Source organism: Nilaparvata lugens, chromosome 2 (genome assembly GCF_014356525.2).
Source record: "Nilaparvata lugens isolate BPH chromosome 2, ASM1435652v1, whole genome shotgun sequence".
NCBI lineage: Eukaryota > Metazoa > Arthropoda > Insecta > Hemiptera > Delphacidae > Nilaparvata > Nilaparvata lugens.
Genome location: NC_052505.1, coordinates 5985753 through 6009930, shown reverse-complemented (window position 1 = coordinate 6009930; position 24178 = coordinate 5985753). Strand labels below are relative to the sequence as shown.

Sequence of the window (24178 nt, the reverse complement as noted above, 5' to 3'; positions counted from 1 at the left end):
GAATAGCGACGCCGGTTCTCTCGCGAGTCTTCATCAGTCTTCAGTTGTTCTTCGTTCGGCGCACAGTTAGTTCGCGAACATGTTAAAACAAGTGACAGCCGCCAAGGGCGGCGTTGAAGGCGGGGGCGACAAAGTGCAAACCGTGGATAGTGCCAAGAGTGAACAGGTCACGTCCTCCTCCTCCACCACCACCAAAACTAGCAGCAAATCAGTCGTCGAAAAATCGTCATCGATCACCGAGGCTGTGAAACTGTTCGGCTCCAAGATTCTCCGATCGGAATCCTCCAAGAAGTCGTCATCTTCCAAACAGGTGACATCAGATGACGCCGGTAAGTCACAACAAGCTTCTAAAACTTCTAAAAAATCTGACAAGAAATCTAAAAACAAATCAAAAGTGAAAATGGTGGGTTCAAAGATTATCAAAACCTCCACCCAAGATGATGACAGTGACGATAATTTACAAATCACCGAAATAACCGGATCCGATAAATCCGACTTTGACGCAATGTCGACGTCTTCTGCTTACATGATAGACGAAGATCCATCAGATAAAACTATTGTCGACTCCTCATTGAAGACTTCAGGAGTCAAAGAATCCTCCTCTACATCAAGTTTCAATGTTCAAGAGATGCATAACGTTTCACAGTCATCATCTCAATCTAGCTTCCAAGTAGTATCAGATGCTGGTCAGAAAATATCGTCATCCACCACGGTTGTAGGTGGTGAAACTAACACACTTCAAGATAAGATCCTAATTGATTCCAAAGGTGTCAATATTTCTGATAAAACTTCTAAAATTTCGAGTTCTACTGTACTGAATGAGAGTAGTTCCAGTAGTAATTTCAATGAGAGTATGTCACACTCCACTGTTATGGAGTCATCTTCGAAGGTGGATTCAGGGTTCATAGACTCTTCCACTCTGCATGAAAGTTATGCTATTGATAACACGAATAACGACAAGTCATCAGGTCAAACAAATGTGAGGTTGGTTGGTTCGAAGATTGTTCATGTTCCCTCCTCCACGAAGGATATCAATGAGAGTTTTCTCAACATGGAGAGAGGTAAGGTTGTTGATGGATCAAGCTCCATCAAATCAGTCTCTGAATCACATTCGTCCAAATCCGAAAATGTAATTTTGAAAGGTAAAAGCTCTATTGATAGTTCAAAGATTGATCAGTTTGACAATTTTACTGACTCTATTGTTACATCCACCCCTAAGAAAGTTAAAGATAAAATTTCAGATGTTCAATTGTCTAGTGTTACTAGTACTTCTGAATCCTCTTCAGTGCAAAAAAGTAGTAGTCAAAGCACCAAGAAAATCTCGTCATCAACTTCAAGTTCTAAATTTGAGACAAGCACGAAAATTTCCGGATCTAAAGTTGACATAACTGAGCTCTCTAGTAAAGGAGATGCTACAATTGATACAGGGAAAAGTGAATTTACTTCAATAAAAGATGGAGATTTATATGATGCTAGCGGAGTACGAATCATACGCGTGTCAGATGGTGACTCTTCCAATTCTTCAAAGTCACAAATTTCCAGTGAAGTAACAGAAACTACAACCTACCACACTAGTCCCGAAGGTGTGACCACATTTGTCACATCAAGAATCACAAATGGAGGAAAGCCGGAGGTAGTTTCAGAGGGCACCGTCCCTGACTCTTCAAAGGAATCAAGGGTTAATAACAGTGCAGTCAGATCTAGAACTGTCAAGAGAACGACTGTGACAAAAGATGGCAAAACATTTGTTACTGAGAGCGAAAATATTGTTTGTGACGGGAAATCAAAAGATTCAATTGAAGTTGTGAGGGATAGTTCAGATCTCTATGAAACTGTATACAATGTGAAAATGGTGGGAGGAAAATTGATCAAAGTACCAGAGAAAGTGAGGAAAGAGATCAAAATATCAACCAGCTCTCTGGAAGGTCATGATCAACCATTGAGAGATGACAACGTTGTCAAATCATCTTCTATCGAAAAATCTTCCCAGCAAGATAAAACCGAGAGTACTACATCAAATGTTTCCGGAGCTAGTAACATCACGTTTGTTTCGAATTTGGATATTGAAAAATCTAAAAATATAGGATCTGTATCAGACTCCAAGCTTCTTGTTGGTCAAAACAAGCAGTTGGAGATTGACATCTCATCCAGGGATGGAGATCAGAAAATTGACAAAACTCAGCAGCTATCAAGTGAAACCAGAAGCAGTGAGTTTATGTCTACTTCAAGCCATGTGAAGGAATCGAGTCAGTCTGTTTCAAAATTCCACACCTCTAGTGATCAGACTGTGAAGCAAACAGCGGGTAGACAAACAGAGACAGTGTATATCGAAACAGTCCCAACAGTTGAGACAGTTAAAATGGTAGGTGGAAAGATAGTGAGAACTATAGCCAGTGACGGAACCACAAAATCTGTTGTATCTGAATCTTCTCATACTGGGAAGAAAGACATGAAATCATACACAGATTCAAGCGAGTATGTGATCACGTCTTCAGATAAAATTTCTTCTCAAGACAAGGTGGATGTGAAGGAGTTTGAGAAGAATAAATATGGAATGCAGCTTGAAAAGAGATCAACTCATGATAGAACTAAGAGAGATGAAGATGTGGGATACCAAGAAAGCTTGAAAATTGATACCGCAAGATCCACGGCTTCAAATACTACATCAACGACGGTAATCAAAACCATTTCCAATCAATCTGAAGTTCAAAGCTCGAGCAGTGACTCCAAATTCATAACAGATAAGTCAGATAAGCACTCAATTGTTACAGATAAAACAAAACAGGTTGACATTGGGGACTCTAAAAAGATAATAGATGATAAGTCTCAGAAAGAACAGAGTGTTAGATTAGTTGGAGGGAAAATTGTCAAATCAGGTGTGGATGACTATAGCTACTATACAAGTAAAAGCAAGGATAAGAAGATTGATTCAAAAGTCACATCTGATTTTCATATAAAAGAAGGAACGGATACCAGTGACAGGGATACTAGTACTTCAAATATCACCCATCTGGGTAAGTCTTCAACTCTGGATAAAACCACAACTGATGAACAGACGCGATTTATTGCTGCAGAGAAACGTTCAATGGAAGCAACACAGAAATCTGTGAGTAAAATTTCATCAGAGGAATACGATACAAATGTTTCAAGTAAGGAGTTACAAAGTAGAGGAGAGTCAACGCTTACCACACATAAGCATCAAGTTTCAAAAGATTTCGATTCACAGTCGAAAAATATCACGAGTTCTGACAGTTTCTCATCAGTTTCAACTTCCAAGATTTCAGAGAATGTGAGTACTGTTAAAGGAGAGGAAAGATTGTCAGATACCCAAAATAAATGGCAGAGTCTTCCAGCAGCTGGGAAACCGTCAACAAAACGCAGTCCAAGTCCGGAAAAAACCACTGAGAAACAACCAAAACAAAATGAACCGATTAAAAGCAGTTGGAAAAATCTACCTGCAGCTGGAAAACCTTCTGGATATTCAGAACACCATGACTACAGTGAAGGCTTTCCCACTGATAAGGATGGAGCTAGAGAGAACCCTGATATTACCAACAAGAAAAGTAATCTTCCTGCAGCTGGAAAACCAACAACAGCAGCAAAACGCAGTCCAAGTCCAGAGAAAACTACAGAGAAACAACCATCCAAGCCTAGTGAACCTAGTGTGAGTCAGTGGAAAGACCTCCCTGCAGCTGGAAAACCAACAACAACACGCAGTTCAAGTCCTGAGAAACCTAGAGAGAAGCAACCTCCTCAACCTGATGAACCTCCTAAGAGACAGTGGAAGAATCTACCAGCAGCTGGAATGCCTTCTGGATATTCGGAGCATCATGACTTCAGTGAAGGGTATCCCACAGACAGGGACAAGCCTGAGAAAGCTTTGCCAGCTACTGGTAAACCTACGAGACGCAGTCAAAGTCCAGAGAAATCCAGCAAGGATCATCCACAGAGACCAGATGAGCCTGTGAAGAGTCAGTGGAAGAATCTACCAGCAGCTGGAATGCCTTCTGGATATTCGGAGCATCATGACTTCAGTGAAGGGTATCCCACGGACAGAGACAAGTCTGATGGCAGTAATAAACCTTTGCCTGCCGCTGGTAGACGCAGTCAAAGTCCAGAGAAATCCAGCAAGGATCAGCCACAGAGACCAGATGAGCCTGTGAAAAGTCAGTGGAAGAATCTACCAGCAGCTGGAATGCCATCTGGTTACTCAGAGCATCATGACTTCAGTGAAGGCTATCCAACCGATAGAGATGTGAGGGATAAACCTGATGGCAGTAAGAAATCCATGCCTGCTGCAGGTAAACCAACGAGACGCAGTCAAAGTCCAGAGAAATCCAACAAGGATCAGCCACAGAAACCCGACGAGCCAGTCAAGAGTCAGTGGAAGAATTTGCCGGCAGCTGGAATGCCATCAGGTCACTCTGAACATCATGACTACAGTGAAGGTTATCCAGCAGATAAAGATGTAGTGAAGGATGATAAAGGTGCTACACGAAAATCACCACAAAAATCTGCAAAACGAAGTCCAAGTCCTGAGAAATCATTGGATGGACCAGACAAGAAACCGAAAAAGTCAAAACCGGCAGCTGGTAAACCATCACAAAGTGATAAGCCTGAGAAAGTGGTGGAAACTACTAAGAAAACTATGGATACAACGCAGGAAGTTGTAGATGACGGTTTTGATATTGTTATGACTGACGCTGTCAGGATGATTGGTGGAAAAATAGTTAAAACTAAAGTGAAAACAAAGGTGATCAAACAAGATTTGAATAAAGGCAGGAGGAAATCTACTGAGAGTGTTGACTCATCAGCTACATACTGTGTAGACGAGCCAATGATTGTTGAGTTCCCTTATCTGGATGATACAGATCACACCACAATGACCATCTATGACAATGACAGAGAAGCTGGCAGAATGATGCAATTCGATGACACCAAGGTTACCACTGACATTGGAAATCGTGAAGTTTGGGAGAAGACTGATAATATATCTTCATCAAAGAAAATATCTACTTCATCAAGCAAGACAGCTGTTTCGAAAAAATCCCAGAGCACCAGGACTACAGTTTATGAAACAAGGGTGATGAATGAAAGGGTGAATGGATAACAACAACGAAACGCGATGAGCAGGTGCTACAACCAGAGATCACTGATTTTGTTGTGACTGAAACCGGTGGGACAAGAGTTGAAGATAGTTTCAAACGTCACACCGGAACCAAAGTGATCAGAGACGACCGTGTAGTCAGTGAGACAGTGAGGGGTCAGGCGGTGACGCAGGATGTCAGAGTTCACAGCAAACAGGTCCGCGACAAGGTGGTGGTCGACAAAATGGACGTGGACGTGCGCGACAAAGTGGTTGTCGACAAGAAGGACGTGACAAACGTGGATGTGAGAAGGGAGTCGTTCGTGGTTCATGAGGGGAAGACCGAGGAGCAGCGGATGATCCAATCCGCGAAGGATGTTACTACTTCGAAGACAACCAGGGTGAACAAGCAGGAGAAGCCTAAGCCGGTGGCGCCTAAGGAGCAATGCATCTGCGAAATCTGCACTTGCGGGTGAGTTGGAAACTTCATTTGTCTATTGCATGCTACTCTATTCTGATCTCTGAGCTAATTTTCATTTCTCATTTGGTCAAAATTATTAGAAACATATTAAAATATTATTCTAAGAAAATCAGTTTATTTTCAAGTCAATCAATATCAATAAATTAAATACTGTATAGCTTTTTTATTGTAGAAAACTCATGAAAAAATTGTAAAATGATCTAAGACCTGAAAGCAGATTTCATTCTTCATTAAGTCAAATTTATTGGAAGCATAGTACTACAATATTATTCTGAGAAAACCAGATCAATTTTCAATAAAGTCAATATCAAAAACATGGGAGAAAACTTCTGTAGGCCTCCTGGAGAATTATGAAGAAGTGACAGTGTTGTAAATATAACTTTGAATTTCAAATGGCAAGATCAAAAGTTTTGAGCAACCGAGCAACCACAAACTCCTAAAATACTATTACAATCAGATAAAAATAAAATAAAAAGTGCAGAATTCCTTCAAATGATATTTTTCAAATAGTATTATATTATAGGAGAGCAGTATTAACTTCCAATAATAACAATTTTATAAATGAAATTGAATCAAAAGCTTTAGGCTAATCCGACCCAATTTCATTACTGTACTATAACAAAAGTATTGTTTAAATTGTTGTGGATAGCTGGAATACTTTCCCAGAACGAAAATGAATAATTTTTCTCTATAATATTTCAGTTGAGTTTAAACCCGTTTTTGAACTCAAGTCTTCGTCAAGGCATAATTTACCTCTCTTGTTGATATAAGGATAATCTTTCCCAATTATTCATGTCCCGCAGCCTCTCGAAATCCAATCTCAAATCCAATCTCTTATTCTACATAAATGCTTCAATATTTCTGAATTGGTGTAGTCACGTGTTGATAGGTAACACTAGAATTTGAAGAATATTATACAGTACCTATGTGGATTAATCACTTCCACTGTCAATGCAGCTAAGTTCAGTGACACTAATTGAGAAATCGCTCAACAAATATCCATAGGATATACAAACCTTATAGCCTGATAACTTTTCATCAAATCTTTACTATGACAACAATATATTGAGAACACCATGCTTGAAACTTCAAAAGTGTGATAACTGCCTTTCACTCTTTATTCCATGAGAGTGCACTCTCGGAGCGGCGTGTCAATTCTAAAAAATGTAAATTTATTCGCAGCCAAAAAAAAGAGAAAGTAATGGGAGAGAATCTTCCTTCAACATCTGTAACGTTGAATTTATTCTTGTGACTAACAACGTAACTGAGCATTGCATAATGGGGAATTATTGTATATAATAATATTTGAAAATTCAAGGTTTACTCCAATGTAGAAACTGTAGACTTATGTACAACATAATGCAGAAGTTGATAAAAGCAATATAAAAGCCTTGTAACACCCGTTATTATTAAAAACTTTGAAATATTTCAAAGACTAGTTTCGACTGTAACTTAGGTCATTTTCAAGTTGGATTCAAAGTAGAAGCATTGCTCCAAAGTGTGTTCCTGTGTAGATACTGAATTCGAACAAACTTCAATCATAGAGAAAAAAATCTTCTAATTACGTTATCCGTCTCTGATTCAATCCAATTCTTGCTCCTTACCGAGATGTCCACTATAGAAAGTGAATCATTCCCAGTTTGAAAAGCAGAATATTGCATATTATTTTAAAATTTGTAGACATTATTTTCATGTTTCAAACAAGAACATGTAGTCAATTATCCCCATGTAGTTGTTTAAAACATCAAAATAGTTTGTTAATACATCGCAGTTTGGAATGAATCAAGAGGCCATTATCTTGAATTTGTATACCCTTCTTCAAACCCAATTACCTCCAAAATACCGCACGCTTAAAGATATACGTAAAAATATTCCTACTGTTTTATCTATTATCGTATCAATTTTTGTTTTTTTACTGCGTCGCTATATCGTTGATTATTATCTTACCGTATTCCATGTGAATATTATCTTATACCAAAGTGAAATATAACCTAGAACTGAATAGTCTTAAAACGTTGTCCACTTTAAATAAAAACTAATATTTTACAGGAGCATGCTTTCGTGTGCGCTCACACATCTTAGTTTTTATTTAATCTGTTTTATCTATTATCATATCAATTTTTTGTTTTTTTACTGCTTCGCTATATCGTTGATCATTATCTTACCGTATTCCATGTAAATATTATCTTATACCAAAGTGAAATATAACCTAGAACTGAATAGACTTAGAACGTTGTCCACTTTAATTGAATAAAAACTAATATTTCACAGGAGCATGCTTTCGTGTGTGCTCACACATCTTAGTTTTTATTTAATCAAAGTGGATAACGTTTTAAGTCTCTTTAATTATGGAAAGTTCCACAACATCAACATTCACGCTACAAACTTAATTAAAAATAACCTAGAACATTTGGATCGTTCTATAAATTAAAATTGAAACCGCTTTGGGCTTATTAGCCTTTATACTTTTCCAGAAACTGTTTATTCTAAATTCTGAAGCATTGAAATGATTGGATACCATAATAAATGTAAACTCTGTTAAGATTACAAGTTTCACAAGTAAAAATAGCTAAATCTCTGTTTGTACTAGATTTTCTCTATCAAATAGCCTATTCTATCTAGATGCACTTACAGATTCTAATCAAGTATCTTCTCAAGGGCGAACAGAATAATAACTCCACACAAGGCATTATTCGCAAATCAAGCACTCACACTGCTTGATTTGCAGGGCAAATTAAGTCAAGGTTAACAACTCTGAAGACTATTTGTCTGGTCATTGCTCGTACTTGAGATGACTTATTTCAAATTCAAATTACGACTGGATGTAGACTTCTTCCGTCGGACTACAGTTGAAGTAGAAGAGCAGTGAGACTCGAAGTCATATTAATTTGAACAGCGGATAGATTCGATAGAATTAAGAACTTGATTGACCGAGAAAGCCAGGTCCTACCAATACAATATCAATATATTGAATAGAGTTGAATTGATACTCTGAATACGAATATAATATTGATATTTTCAGTAATATACTCCATAGCTCCATACTCCTACTACATTCTAATATACTCACTCCATCGAGTGGAAATCAGTCTTGTCCATTCAGAATAGTCTGTTGAATACCAAGATTCAATGGCCTCAGGATAGAGAAAAATTCAAACTAGAAACTTTTATTGTCTTGTTTAAAACTTTTATGACGACACTCACCTTGGTTATCTTCAGTCCTTACTCAACAACAGGCTTAAAATTGAAACAAAATCGACCTATGTGTTTGTGACATAGTGTGTGCTCTCCACGACCATCTAAAGGTGCGTACAGATTTACGCGCCGCGAACATGAGCAATTCACTTTTAATCAGCTGATGCCAAGCTTTTTATATCTGTATCTTACCGTTTCTGTAAAAATACAGATATAATCTGCTGATGCCAAGCTTTTTATATCTGTATCTTACCGTTTCTGTAAAAATACAGATATAATCAGCTGATTAAAAGTGAATTGCTCATGTTCGCGGCGCGTATATCTGTACGCACCTTTACAGATGCTTGAAATAGGAGTGGAGATTGATTGATATTCCTTCCTTCTTTATGATAAATGGCTTTTGATTAAGGTTAATTTCAAGAAGCACAGTTTTATTCAAATTTATTTATCGTTAAGTATAATTACAAAGTTTAAAACTCAAAGTATAAAAAATACATTACTTAATAGTTAGATATACAATAGAGATTATTATTAGACTATTTTTAATAGCGTATGGCTTTGTATGGTGGGGAGACCCAAGGGTAGTTGCACCTCGCCGTATATAGTCCAAAGTTCCCTAATGGGAAACCGGACACTAAGGTTATAGTGAGCACAATACTTTAAATTTACACTTTTACAATAGAGATAAATATTATTCACCAAATTACATTCATTACATGGTTGAGTAGACATTACTGTCCAAACTTCGTCACGTCAACAAATTAAAAGTCATTCTATTCTATTCCTTTCATTAGATGTGCATTATTCAGCTGAGGATGTTTTTGCTTCAACACAAAACTGCAGTCCTGTAACAAATAAAATATTGTGAAAGTGACCAATATAAAATGTGATTTTTCAATTGAGGAGAAATGCCACAATATCAATAACACATTCAACAACGTTTATGAAGATTGATTTTTGTGAGCTCGTTACGGTAAAGAGTTCCAACATTTTAAAAGGTGTCTTCTTTCCCTATATCTGATATAACAAGAATTTAGAAACTTTATGAACTGTGGAGTTTTGAAAGATACTTATTTCACTCTTTTATGAAAGCATATTATTCAACATTGAAGTAGACATCAGTCTGTTAACTAATTTTAGAACTACTATCAATCAAGTTCTAGTGTTAACACCATAATCCTCAAATGTAGAATGATTCTTAAGAGAAATTGAATCTGGGAGAGTGCTTACAGCCTTCTGTACATCAAATTAACCACTAATATCGGGGCACCGAGCTTCGCTCGTTATTTCTATTTATTGATAAACAGAACACAATTCTCTAAAATGATCGTATTTATATTTTACAGCTGGCTATAAGTCAGCTTATGAATTTCGAGGATGCTATATTTTGATTTTCCACAACCACTCGCTCACTTTTTACTATCCACTGACGACGAAAGTCTCAGCTGTTTCAGCCAAGGATGTATTATCCTTTTAATGTCGTTCAGCGAGTTTTCCCAAGGATGAGACCTAGTACAATCGAATTTTTATATCATAAACCTACTATGTTCCAAATTTCGTGAAAATCGTTAGAGCCATTTTCGAGATCCGTTGAACATGAATAACCAGATATAAAAATATAAACAGATATACAGAAATTGTTCGCTCAATATAATAGGATAACTGTGCTTTTTCAATTATGGAGGAATGTCAGAATATTAATTCTTCTTCAACAAATTTAATGTCTGTGAGTTAGATACGGGGAAGAGCATTTGTTTGAGTTATCGTTTGAATAGGTAATTATTTTTCAACCGATTTTCACAAGATAACAAGCATTTAGAGGTAAACTTATACTGTAATATGAGCTAATTTAGGTCTCTTTTAAATCCTTCTATTTAAAGCTAAATCTTATTACATACCCTAAATTTATACTGTAATATGAGCTAATTTAGTTCTCTTTTAAATCCTTCCATTTAAAGCTAAATCTTATTACATACCCTAAATTTACACTGTAATATGAGCTACATTAGATCTCTTTCAAATCCTTCTATCTACAGCTGAATCTTATTACATACCCTATCGGAGAAACATGGTATGGATTTCCCAATTTGGGATTGAGACGGTTGATGCTTGATAGAGTAAATCAGATGCTAGCAGATGGCTTGCTTGCGATGTCATTCGACCTTCCAGCCAATTGACTTGATCTCATCCAATATACGAGTTGTGACCGTCGTTTGTTCAAGTGGAAAATAAATATCAAACTATGTCCTATTAGCTATGTCTATATCAACAAGGTCTACAACCAGATATGAGAATGTTTTTGTGAACATTCTTATTCACACAATCACAGAATGATTCCGAATTTTGCTGGGTTAAAAGTGGAAATATTTTATTTATCTATATAAGTAAAATTGATTATTATTAAAATGTAAAAATCTCATCTTAAAATGTAAAAGAGTCCAAAGACTTCTATCGCATTTAATAGCGTCACTTTCAAGTCTTTTCTGTCGCAGAATTTTATTCCTGATTTAATAGGAGTAGACTTGCCACTCAAACTGATAATACTATATATTTGCGGTTCTTTGCAATCTCAATCCTGAATCCCGGTCATGTGTTGATGGGAAGGATATTATTTTATATCCTTCTTAAAGAATTGACAATTATTTGTTGAAACACCGCCGATTTATGAAGTTACATTACAATTTTATATTATCGTTATCCTAATTGCATTTAATCTTTATTCTCATTGATTAATTATCTATACTTTGTAAAATTCGTTGAATAATTAGCATTACTGTCATTTAATGTGAATTAATGTATAAGCCAGTAAATATTGTAACATACATAAATAAATAAATCTAATCTAATGCTCTGCATTCATTGAGATGAGAAGGTTTATGGAAACTATATGAAAAATATTTCCAAACTATTGGAAACTTTATGGAAACTATTTGTCATACCTACATGAGTTTCATATTCATCATTTTTAAAAATCCAAATAAATGTACTAGAACCAATACTTTCCTACCTTCTTGAACACTATTGAGAATAATATACGGTGATACGAGTAGAGTAGTACTATAATTATCTCTCAAGTTCCCAAGAAAAGATTTCAATCCACAAGATTATTTTTATACTTCGGTCAAGTGTTACTGAGAGATACAGTATTCTTTGGAACCTTTTTCCAAAGAGGAATTAAAAATACCATCAGAATCACACATTATAAAGTAGAGAAATGTCAAATTCATGTGAAAATCATGAAGCTAAATACTAGGTGGTTGAAAAAGTTTTGATTCTGAGTAGCTGCAACTATAGTGAGGTTCACGTTATAATGGCAGTATTTGATAAACATTGATGTTGCTATCCTCGTCCATCATTCAACAAAGCTGATATCACTATCTTTTCCTAGGTTCGACACGTTGCCAGATCGTTTCTTATATAGAGCCAGATCGAATGTAGAAATATAATTAAAAATTTCAAAATGAATTATAAAAATTATAATTTCAACATTTCATCTTGGGGGATAGAATATAGTTGATCATTCTGAACAAAAATGAACAGTTAATATCACATAAGAAGATCGGGGCACCGAGCTTTGCTCGTTATTTATTTATTGACTTTTGATAAACCGAACACAATTCTTCAAAATGATTAGGGAAGTACTAACAGGCACAGCCCAAAACTGTATCTTTCCCGAATTTTGATTTATACACTATAAATAGTCCAGAGAGTAGGTTATGCTCCATACACTTGAATTCAGGTTCAATTTTCTGGTCAAACTTTTGAAAACAAAAAATGTATTATTTAGATTATATACAAGCAAAATTGAATAACAAAATAACACTCACTAATCACTTCAAATTGTCAAATAATGATAAAATTTGAAAATCATGATATACTCTAGTTTAGGAGGATTATCATGTCATGTCAACAAATCAGATTATGTTGATCAAATCAATTAAATTGTCTAGCTAGATAAAATTTCTCGCTGTTTGATTATGATTACACAGCTGGAAATAATTCTGTCTCTCTCCCACACAGGCACACGCATCTTCTGTTATCGAGAGACGACGAAATTGTCATCTGTTTTCCAAGGATGAATTATCCTTTTAATGTCGTTCAGCGAGTTTTCCAAAGAATGAGACCTAGTGCAATCGAATCTTTATATCATAAACCTACTATGTTACAAATTTCGTAGAAATCGTCAGAGCCGTTTTCGAGATCCGTTAAACATAAATAGCCAGATATAAAAATAACCAGAAATTTAAAAAAAACAGATATATAAATACAGAAATTGCTCGCTAAATATAATAGGATATACCGGTATCAGGTATCCTCTACAGAAGGCAGTGGCAAGGCGGAGAATCGGCAACGCAGTTCTTCTATCTATCTTTCTTCACTGCCATTATAACGTGGACCACACTATAGAAGCAATACTTCACTTCCTACACTCTAGTGTGTATAATATAGGATGATACGAGTAAAAGAAATTCAAGAAAGTTCTCAAGAGAGGATTTAATTAAATCAAAAATATTACTTCTGGAACCACGGTCAAATGGTAATCAGAGATACAGTATTCCTCTGAATATTTTTCCAAGAAAAGAAATTTCTAATAATATTTCTAAGAAAGGATATTAATGATAACATTCTTGACATTATAAGGTTTAATCTGAAAAGGATTTCAAATACACAGTTCTATGTGGAAATCATAATATTAATAATAGCATTTTATTTAACATTTACATTGACCACATTTTCAGAAAATGGAAATGTAAAGTAGATTTGGGTATTAAATGATATGATGACGTTTACCTCAATGCACTTTTGTTCGCGGATGACCTGTGGATAATACAGAAAAATGAAGACAGTCTACAAAAGTCAGTTCATATCCTGAATGAAATATGCAAGACTTATAATTTCAGAATTTCTCAGGGGAAGACAAAAATTATGGCATTCACCGGTAAATACCCGACAAGATCAAAAATAGTTATTGACAACTTAGTGTTGGAGCAAGTGTTACAATACTGCTACCTTGGTTGTGATATCGGTTTCAAGGACAAATTGGATATTGATAAGAAAATAAGTAAATTCCAATCAATATGTGGCAACATCAGCAGAACCCTGAACAAGAAAGCGAGGAAAGAAACACTCATGAAGTTCTACAGAGTGATGGCTGCCCCTGTTCTTCTATACGGAAGTGAATCATGGGTCACAACAAAACGTCTAGAGAGCAGGGTGCAGGCAGCAGAAATGAGATTCCTTCGCAGGACTAAGGGCTGTGACCGCCGGGACTACATAAGAAACGAGGATATACGACAAGAACTGGGTGCTTTCAACATGAACGAGAAGGTAATATCTTATCGCAACCAATGGAGAGAGCATGTCAACAGAATGCCAGCAGAAAGGATTCCCTTGAAGATTCTGAACTACCACCCGAAAGGGAAAAGAGATACAGGTAGACCTAAAAAAAGATGGCAATAGAATACATAATACGTAATAGCTGCTAAAAATTTTCAGTTCCATTATAGATTTACTGTATAATGTAAAAAGAACAATTTTGATTTAAGATTTACTGTGTGCTGTAATAGATTTGATCTATACTGTTGTGAGTCGGAACAGGCAAGAGTCTAATCCTTGATGAAAAGAAGAAGAGCATTATTGACATTATAAGGTTGAATCTGAAAAGGATTCCAAGTACACAGTTCCATGTAAAATCAAAAAGCTAAAAATACCAGTTGAGAAGTTTTGATTCTGAGTAGGCCTAACTGCAGCTGACAATGATGACAGGCAAAACACACTGCAATGAGTAAAGCCTTGATCCATCATTGATATGATTCACACGTGAATTGTTACACAACCCACGTAATTATAGGTTCTTGAATAATACCGTGTTTATCTGAAATCCACCAACGCCTCTGTACGCTGGCACTTCTATTACTATGACCTTATCAACTTGAAAGGTCTACTGCTGTTTTCCTGCAGCAATTGTATAATTTGAGTCATTCTTGTAGCATCGCCGTAATAATGTCCATTACTTCAGGAGGATGTGCCAATTTAGCTCAACTTATCGCCATTGCTTGATTAGAATTGAAACCAAACCCATTCTGATTTACTTTATTCCAGTACCACCCAAATAAATGTAATGTAATCTAATGTAAAGAATAAAATCCAATGAATGTAATGTTCTAGCTAGGTCACAGTAAAACCACAATTTGATGCATACTCTTACTTCTTCTAGTTTATAATGTGGACCACATTATAATGGCAGTGTTTGATTAGCAATGGTAATGCTATCCTTATCTATCATTCAACAAATCGGATAGCGCTATCTCTATCTCGCTTTGCTCTGTTGCCAGATCGTCTTTTAACAATGTGGATTTGATAATTAATCAACAAAATATTTCATCTTAATTATGAAAATCTATATATATAAAAGCGAAATGGCACTCACTCACTGACTGACTGACTGACTGACTGACTGACTGACTGACTGACTCACTCACTCACTCACTCGCAGAACTAAAAATCTACCGGACCAAAACGTTCAATGTGGTAGGTATGTTCAGTTGGCCCTTTAGAGGCGCTACTAAGAAATCTTTTGGCAATATTTTAACTCTAAGGGTTGTTTTTAAGGGTTTAAAGTTCGTCTTTAGCATGTATATTCTTCTTCTCCCAATCTCTTAATTATAATTGAAATCTCCATATCACATGTTACTATAGAACTATAATCTAGATAGAGTACCTCTTCGAAACAGTTGTTAACTGGCAACTAAATTAATAATTTTGTCAGGTTGGCATTAAGTTGAGTTGACTTTGTTAGGTTGGCACAAAGTTGAAGATTGAAATTCATTTATCGCGGAAAAATTGATTGGGCACTCCTACTTCAATCAGAGCTATTCCTGGAATATTATATTACTAGCCTTCAGACTCGCTTCGCTCGCTCGACGTTTAGTCTGGACCCCCGACTGGATTGTCCTAACATATGATAAAAATGCTCAAATGAAAAATGCAGGCGAGCGAAGCGAGCCTGCTGATCTCATTCTTGGACGATCCAGTCGGGGGTCCAGGGGGCGGAGCCCCCTGGCTAGACGGATATGACGAGCGAAGCGAGCCTGACGGCTAGTTCATTATAAAATTATCGAAAAGTATAATCTCTCGCTTAATAAAATATGATTGATTAACTTGAACGAGAATGAACAGTTGATAAAATAACATTGATAAACCTGTATCAGCTACCGTCTATAGAAGGCATTGACAAGACAGAGGATCGGCAACGTTTTTCTCCTATCTTTCTCCACTTCCATTATAACATGGATCCCACTAAAGGCTTTTAGGTAATTGATAACAATCATTCAAATCAATTCTAGTCCACTTCCTGAAGAACTTTACAGTAGGATTAGATTTTAAAAAACCTAGACATATGTGTAGTGAGTGCTCCTTTCCAGTTGAATCAAATATTGCGATTATTTGGTGGAGCGGTGAAGATAGCTTCAAGCTTGAGATTATTGTAATGCATGTATTTAAACGGGCCAAAACATACTCCTCCGCTATGTACGCCACCATTCAATTACATGCATTATTCTCAACACTCAATCTTGAAGCTACCTTCGCCTCTCCAACTAAACAAAGATAGATTGTTCGTCTCTAGTTGCTAAATTGCAAGCTGGTATTGTAAACTAGAAACCAGAAACTTTAATCCCACATTCAAGTTATATTTTATATAAGTATCCTATTACTAGGATTGATTAGTTTTTACATCTATCTAGATGATTTTGATGTAGGCTTGCTGTGTTTGTAGAGAAGCATAAATTGGAAAACTTCAATTATTATATAAATAACTAGTAGCCAATCCTGTACGTACATTTTATATAAACACCATTAGTTTCGTGCTCTCTTGCCAATTTCAAGTAACAAATGATTGCTAGTTCATTTTGACACTTGAAAATGGCATGAGTGCTTGAAATTAGTTGTGTTTATAATAATAGTATCGAGTGACCTGGCTGGCTCAGGTCTGGTGTCAGAGTTTTCAGGTCGCAACTGATCAATTTCAGGGCCTCTGACATGACCTAACGACTGCTTTTTAGGCAGCCGGGACCGACGGCTTAACGTGTCCATCCGAAACACGGGAGTGGCCCGAGATAAATATCTTGCCCGGGCCGGGATTTGAACCCGGGCCTCTGAATCATAAAGCCAGCATCTGATCCACTCGACTACGGCCACTCCTAGTTGTGTTTATATAGAACAAGTATGAAGAGGGTACTAGTAATCTCTATAATAATTGAACAATTCAAGTAGCCATATTGGAAATAATCTATTATGAATAACTTCAATTAATCTATAAAATACTAGATTTAGAGATCAATTTATCACAACTACCCCTGTCATTTTATACAATAGTGATCCCTTATTCCTTTTATGCTACTTCCTTTACGTTTGAATTTCAAAGACAAATCCGATTCATTGGTTGCATCATAGAGAAACAATAGCGTAAGTAGATATCCCATGGTATAGGGCGTTTATGTCGCAACTTTTACTGTTATCTCAAGTCGATTACTATCGATTATTGTAGATTTTTACTGTTTTGGCCCGGTAAGAGTGTATGAACGGCACAATATGAGAGACTACCAGCGTCACACACCTTTTTGGGAAAGAAATACGTGGACTATCGGCTTGAGATAACAGTAAAAGTTGCGACATAAACGCCCTATACCATGGGATATCTACTCAAGCTATTGTTTCTCTATGGTTGCATTCAAATGCTCTGACATCACAGCTCTGAGATCTTTCTCTCTGAGCTGGTTCATTCAACTGAAAGCGAAAGTTCATCACAACATAGGAGATCTGGAAGCAGACTTAAAAACAAACAACACCTGTTCCTTTCGGGAGTCAAAACAGGGCATTTACTGACCGTATCATTTTCGAATTTGCAGTAGCCTTAGATGAGCAGAGGAACTGGACATTTCCGAGGGAAATTACCTGTAAATGCATTTACTTCGTGCGGTAGAGCATGTAAGGTGTTATTGTGTCATGGCATGGCCTTCACTTATCGTTTTAACAACCAGTACACCAGCAAGCAGCAGGTAGACTAAAAACGTGAACTTCTCGATTGAGCACGTTTTCGTGTACAACCGGTCTTGTGTCTCTCATCTATATAATTCGCAAAATGCTTGAATCTTGTCAATTTTCGCATTTTGATACGTATCAATCATCTGAGAAGAGAATTATTCATTATTTTCAACGACGTGTACTCAACTCATATTAAAAAATGAACTCACCATCATGAAATTTCGTAAATGTTCTACGATTGACCGAACGTAGTGAGGTCTATGTTTCAACTCGATTTTTTTTGCTTTTGTCTGTCTGTATGTAACGCGATTACGGTCAAACTCGTTGATAGAATTCGATGAGATTTGGCAGGAATATTCCCTTTCCAACTGCGCGTCGATGCACAAGGTTTTTTGAAATTAAATTTTGCATTTTAAGGATAATATGGAAAGAAACGTAATACCTCCATACTCTGATACCACTATACATATCATCTACTTCAAAGATAGGATCAATCAGACTATAGAATTATTCATAATTAATCAGTTGACAAGTGGATTATTCATTGCATGCATTACACAGATGTCTGACCGTGTCTATTTCTATAAGGTAGGGTTTCAATATTTTTTATGATGCGTGCCCATCAGTAGGCTATCAATATTCTCACATTTGAAAAACAAAATTTATTGGGTGATTGAAAATAAAATGAAAAATGATTAAATGAACTGCATAATGCCGAAAAATTATGATATTCTTGATTGAAAAAAATTAATTTTAAAATAGTTGCGAAATATTTTTATCAGATGGAAAGATTATCACGAAACTGGATAAATCATCATATGGGATACCTACATAAAACGTAAACTGAGTTTATCAACATAAGTGAGTTTTTGATTTTGTAGAAAACAAATAACAGTTTCTAAGAGTGAATTATGATTCAACTGCGAATTGCAATTCAACTGTGAATTGTGATTCAAGAACAGGTGACATCAGATACTTGTGGGTGAGAAAACTACACGTGAGGTTTACTGTTCACAGAACTACTAGTATTGTAAATCCAGTCACTCACTCTTCTAGACTTCAAGTACTTAGATTCTTTTTTTTTGACTAGCAGTTAACCCGTGCTCTGCAAGGATCTAATTGAAAACTTGAGAAACTGAAAACTCGATGCACTGAAATCTTCAAGAATTGAAAATAGGTCTATAAGCATTCTCTATAATGCAAAATTTCAAGTTGATCAGTCCAGTAGTTCATACGTGATTATGCGTAATTCGTGAATTTCCTATCCCGTAGATGTATAAGCCAATTCTCCCCTTGATTTTTAAAATGTATGAATTCAGAGCTACTTTCTTGTATTTAAAAAATAGAATTATAGTACCCTTAAAATTAATAAAATAATAAAACAATTCTTAATTACAATACAATTTGTATTCTTGTTTTATTATTTTATTAAGTTCAAAGGGTACTATAATTCTTATTTTAATTATATTATAGATAAGTTCAATCTAAAGTGACACATAACCTAGCTACATTAATTGTACTGTTGTATAAATTAGAATTGTAACCGTTTTTGGCTTATAAGCCTGTGGTACTTTTCTGTAAGTTGTGTAATTGATTAAATAAATAAATAAAATCTAGTGCATCTTTATAACAACACGTTAATGGTGACACCGATAATCGATTGAGATTGATAAATTATTGGTGCGCAATTGAATAATTTTCAATAATATATTTTAGATCAAGTAACTCATTTCAAGACTTGAAATTTCAAATTTTGGTTTTGGATACGGTCAACTATTTCAGTCATAGAACAGCACATACAAAGAACCGTTAATCAATTTTGATATTCTTATTAAATTATCCAATTAATTACTAATTATCTTGGTAATAAGAGCGTTATTCAATAATTCGCTGACGTGGTTCAATATGCTTACAAAGAGCAGCAAAAACCTCATTTCAGTTCAAATCAGAGATTATAGAATGTAATAGAATTAAATTTTCTAATCTCTGGTCCGAATTTTACTGTCAAGTGGTTCATACATTCTAAAATAATTGCAATAATTCTTTCACGAATAAGCAGACACGTTCAACGTTTTATGCCTATTAAAGAGACAATACAATTGCACCTTACGTGCAGAATCGGAACTATATTGTTCAAAATTATTACAGTAATTTTTAAAGGTGTGCGATGTTCGCATTCCTCTGAAGTCTGAAGTCTGAATGTTATTCAAAATTTCAAACCAAAACTGTTGAACAATGCCTTGTGCAACTATGCCAACTGATTTATACCGGTATATCAGTCACTGAAATAGTGTAGCCTCGAATAGAACATGACATCATAGTCAAGGTCAGATAGCAAAAAATAATGTGTAAAAACCGCATTCATTCACTTGTACGTAAACTTTTCAGAATTGCTGATTATCTAGTAATAATTGACAGACTAACAATGAGTATTACCACCATATTATGATGGAATCATCTCCGTTGAATTTTTATGTCATGATTAACCAAGTGTAAGATTTTTTCTATTCTAATGTTTCTCTAGCCTAACATGTCATTTACGGTCTTGAAACTACGAGGAAACGTGTCTATTTTGAATAATTATGATCATATTAAAAGTTGCACCGCAGAATCCTTTGATTTTGCTGTCCACGCCTGTAAGGTTATTTGTCATAAATCGATTTCATGTGTACATCAATGAAGTATTTGTTACTATTAAATTTTGTAAAACTTTAAAGTGAAAAAACACTCATATTCTTTGATGTGGCGACGTCCGTTTCGTGCTGGTATCGCACATTTTCAAGCCAAACAGAAACTCATAAGTATTTGTATAGTGTTTTTGTTTTGGAGATATTGGAGTTATTCTATGAATTTATCATCTTTCACGTGATAACTCAAGGAAAAATTTTGGTTGATAAACTCTTAACATTGTTGTTATTCCATGAAATAAGTGACCAGAAATGGGTCAGTGTTAGAAAATTGAAAACCAAGTGAATTTATTGCGGTGAATTCCTGGGATCTTGGATAATATGGATAAAGAAGTTAGGCTTCTAAACCAGATCAAGATTGATACAAGAAACTATGAAATGATGTAATTTATTCAATATAAATAATTCACACAGAATCTTTTAAATCTGAGCTTGGGAAAGAGTGTATCAAAATCTATTAGATAATGTCTTTCTTTTCAATATTCACTCAGAATCCATACTCCAGACAGACTCTCGCTTCTTCTTAGTAGATCAAATTCTCTTTTCCGGCTTCGATTCTGAAGTATTTGAACAGATAATCTCGAAAATTTGATTTGATTATGAGATCTTTATGCTCTTATCTTCTCAAATTGATGACATTTATGGTTATACAGTACCTGGGATCAGTTTGTATCACTTAATTCTACCAATCTCAGAAGGAAAATGAAAACCTTATGTATTTTTGAGTCATCTTTGGATGGAACACTCCAAAAAGAAAGTTGGATCAATTTCAAGATGTCCATATTTCACGATCGAGGGAAGAGGGAGCTCGTATTGGCTCAATTCCGTCACATCTCTTTTATATTGAAAAGTGTAAATGAAAGACATCTATCTATCTATCAATCCAGCATGCAAATTGTAGGGATAAGAATGCAAGGATGCAGTATCAGGGACTGCAAATCTATATGACAGCTCAAAAATAATTTCAAGGTGAATTGAACAGAGTTTGATTTTGAAAGGCTTTAAATTGAACAAGGTGAAATAAGGATGCAGTTTCCAAGACTGCAAGTTTATTTTAGCTCAGAAATAATTGCATGGTAAATTGAACAGGGTTTGAATTCAAAAGGCTTTAAATTGAACAAGGTGGAATAAGGATGGAGTTTCCAAGACAGCAAATTCATGTTAGCTCAGAAATAATTGCAAGGTGAATTGAACAGAGTTTGAATTGAAAAGGCTTTAAATTGAACAAGGCGAAATTAGAATGCAGTTTCTAATACTGAAAATTTTTGACACTTCAATAATAACCTCAAGATGAATAAATTGAGCACGGTTTGAACTGAAAATGGTTTGCATTTAACAAGGTTATCCTATCACCAAATTCTCTCGAATATGTTATAATTCAGTTTTTAATTCCATTGCAAACTGCAACTCTTAATGAGGATGCATTTACTTTATGTGAATAAGGATGCAGTTTTTAGATTACAAATTTATGACAGCTCAAAAATTTTGATTATATTTCGATTTTGATTAAAATATAATCAAAAATAGTTGCTGAGTGAATTGAACTGAAAAGGCTTCGAATTAAACAACGTTGATAAGGATGCAGTTTCTAAGATTGCAAATTTATGACAGCTCAAAACTAATACTGCAAGGTAAATTGAACACGATTTGAATTAAACAAGGTGGAATTAGGATGCAGTTTCTAAGATTCGAATCTATGACAGTTCAAAAATAATTGCAGGGTGAATTGAACTGTGAAGGCTTCAAATCAAACAAGGTGAATAAGGATGCATTCTGCAAGATTGCAAACTTATGACAGTTCAAAAAAAATTATATTGCAAGGAATATAATATTATAATTGCAAGGTGAATTGAATATTTTTCAAACTTGAAAGTCTTTGAATTGAACAAGGTGAAATTAGGATGCAGTTTCTAAGATTCGAATCTATGACAGTTCAAAAATAATTGCAAGGTGATTTGAACAGACGAGTGAGGATAATTTATCGAATCCGGAAGACTTCCACGCAAGCCGATAAGGTCGTAGGCAGTGTGAGGACGTAAAGACTTCAGTTATGCGGTGGGCAGCTGAGAGAAAGTGGGCTGAGGCTGAACACAGGGCTCCATTCGAGAGCCAATCGCAGATCACTTGCCCTTATTTGGAGAACTCGCCTGAGCGGCTGCATCTCGCTTTGACACTCGATCGCCTTCGAGTCTCCAAAGTTATGTTCTTCAGCTGCACGACTCTTGTTCAATCGGATGACGTAGTTACTTGCTCCATAATTGTCATCCCAATCAATGTACTTGCAGCTTGCAAGTGATGTACGATCATCCAAAAAAAACTCATCGAATCTTACTTCCAGACATCATGCTGCACTTTGGTGACCTTCAATTTTTATCTTATTCCAAAGCGGACAAACGCTTCTTCAAGAGTGGACAAATAATTGACCGAACGCTGTGAGGTCTATGTTTTAACTTGGGTTTTCTTTCGTCTGTATGTATGTAACGCATTTACAGCCAAACGCTGTTGGTAGAATTCTATGAGATTTGGCATGAATTCATCATTGGATTTTCAGTTATTGATCTTCAATGAATTCAATTCAATCCTTCAGAATTCCTATTGTATTAAGCAAGAAATTTCTGTATTTTTATATCTGGTTATTTATTTATATTATATCTGGTTATTTTATGTCCAACGGATCTCGAAAACGGCTCTAACGATTTTCACGAAATTTGGAACATAGTAGGTTTATGATTAAAAAATTCCATTATACTAGGTCTCATCCCTGGGAAAACTCGCTTAACGACATTACAAGGATAATTCATCCTTGGAAAAACAGCTGAGATTTTCGTCGTTTTTGGATATGAAAATGAGTGAGCGAGTGCGTCTGTGGAAAATCAAAATACCTCATCCCCGAAATTCACAAGCTGACGTATAGCCAAACTGTAAAATATAAACACGACCTAAACGATGTAGAAACCTTGAGGGTTTGAAAGGTGAAATTAATTATAATAATTCAAAAATAATAATCAATTCAAAATAGAAAATATTTTCGAGATGTTTCCAAATTCATCAAATAGTTAAATTTCCTTTTAATACTTCAACACTAAAACTTTTTATAGCAGATGCACACAGCTGGTCGGCCTTTACATTAGTAGTATTTGTTATAAAGTGATGTGACTTGGGGTCGTTTGCGCAGTGTAAGTTTAAGCTAAAGCTTAAACTAAATCCAGATTTTTTTTAAAACTAAAATTCCGTTTGCACAATATCAGTTTAAACTCTGGGAAAGTTTAAACCTCCAAAGCAGGAGGTTTAAACCAAATAATTTGGATTAACTAGACATCTGTAAGATTGATGGGGAAACATCTAACAGTAAATTATTTGTTGACGGTTGTTTTTAATGCCTCTGTAGACGATAATAATTATTTGGGTTATAGTGAATCATTATTGATAGAATTGACAGGAATTGATAGAAGTTTTAATGCGATTGATAAGATGACTGCAAAGAAATTTTAAAACTAAGAAAAATTGGGCAAAGACGAATGATTCAAATTTCTGGGATGATAGAGAATTTTCTTAACGGTTTTGCTTGAGTTAAAGCAACTGTCAATCCAGTATTTGATTAAAGAACCACTTGAGAGAAAATAAGACAATTTTTAACAGTGTTCTTTGATTAGGAAACATATTTTTAATAACAAATAACTGAGA

General features: G+C 35.4%; 2 protein-coding genes across 2 annotated transcripts in view; both read left to right on the top strand.

The window, feature by feature from the left end:
* The first annotated feature begins 79 nt into the window (after positions 1 to 79).
* Positions 80 to 5110, top strand: LOC120349578 (serine-rich adhesin for platelets-like). The gene has a single exon (XM_039419975.1). It carries the CDS (start codon positions 80 to 82, stop codon positions 5108 to 5110), a length of 5031 nt encoding a protein of 1676 aa, XP_039275909.1.
* Positions 3306 to 24178, top strand: part of LOC111051769 — a 70875-nt gene continuing 50002 nt past the window's right edge. Inside the window, exon 1 of the mRNA XM_039419974.1 lies at positions 3306 to 5558. Within this exon, the coding sequence (XP_039275908.1) occupies positions 5332 to 5558 (227 nt within the window). The 5' untranslated portion in view covers positions 3306 to 5331. The remainder of the gene's footprint in view (positions 5559 to 24178) is intronic.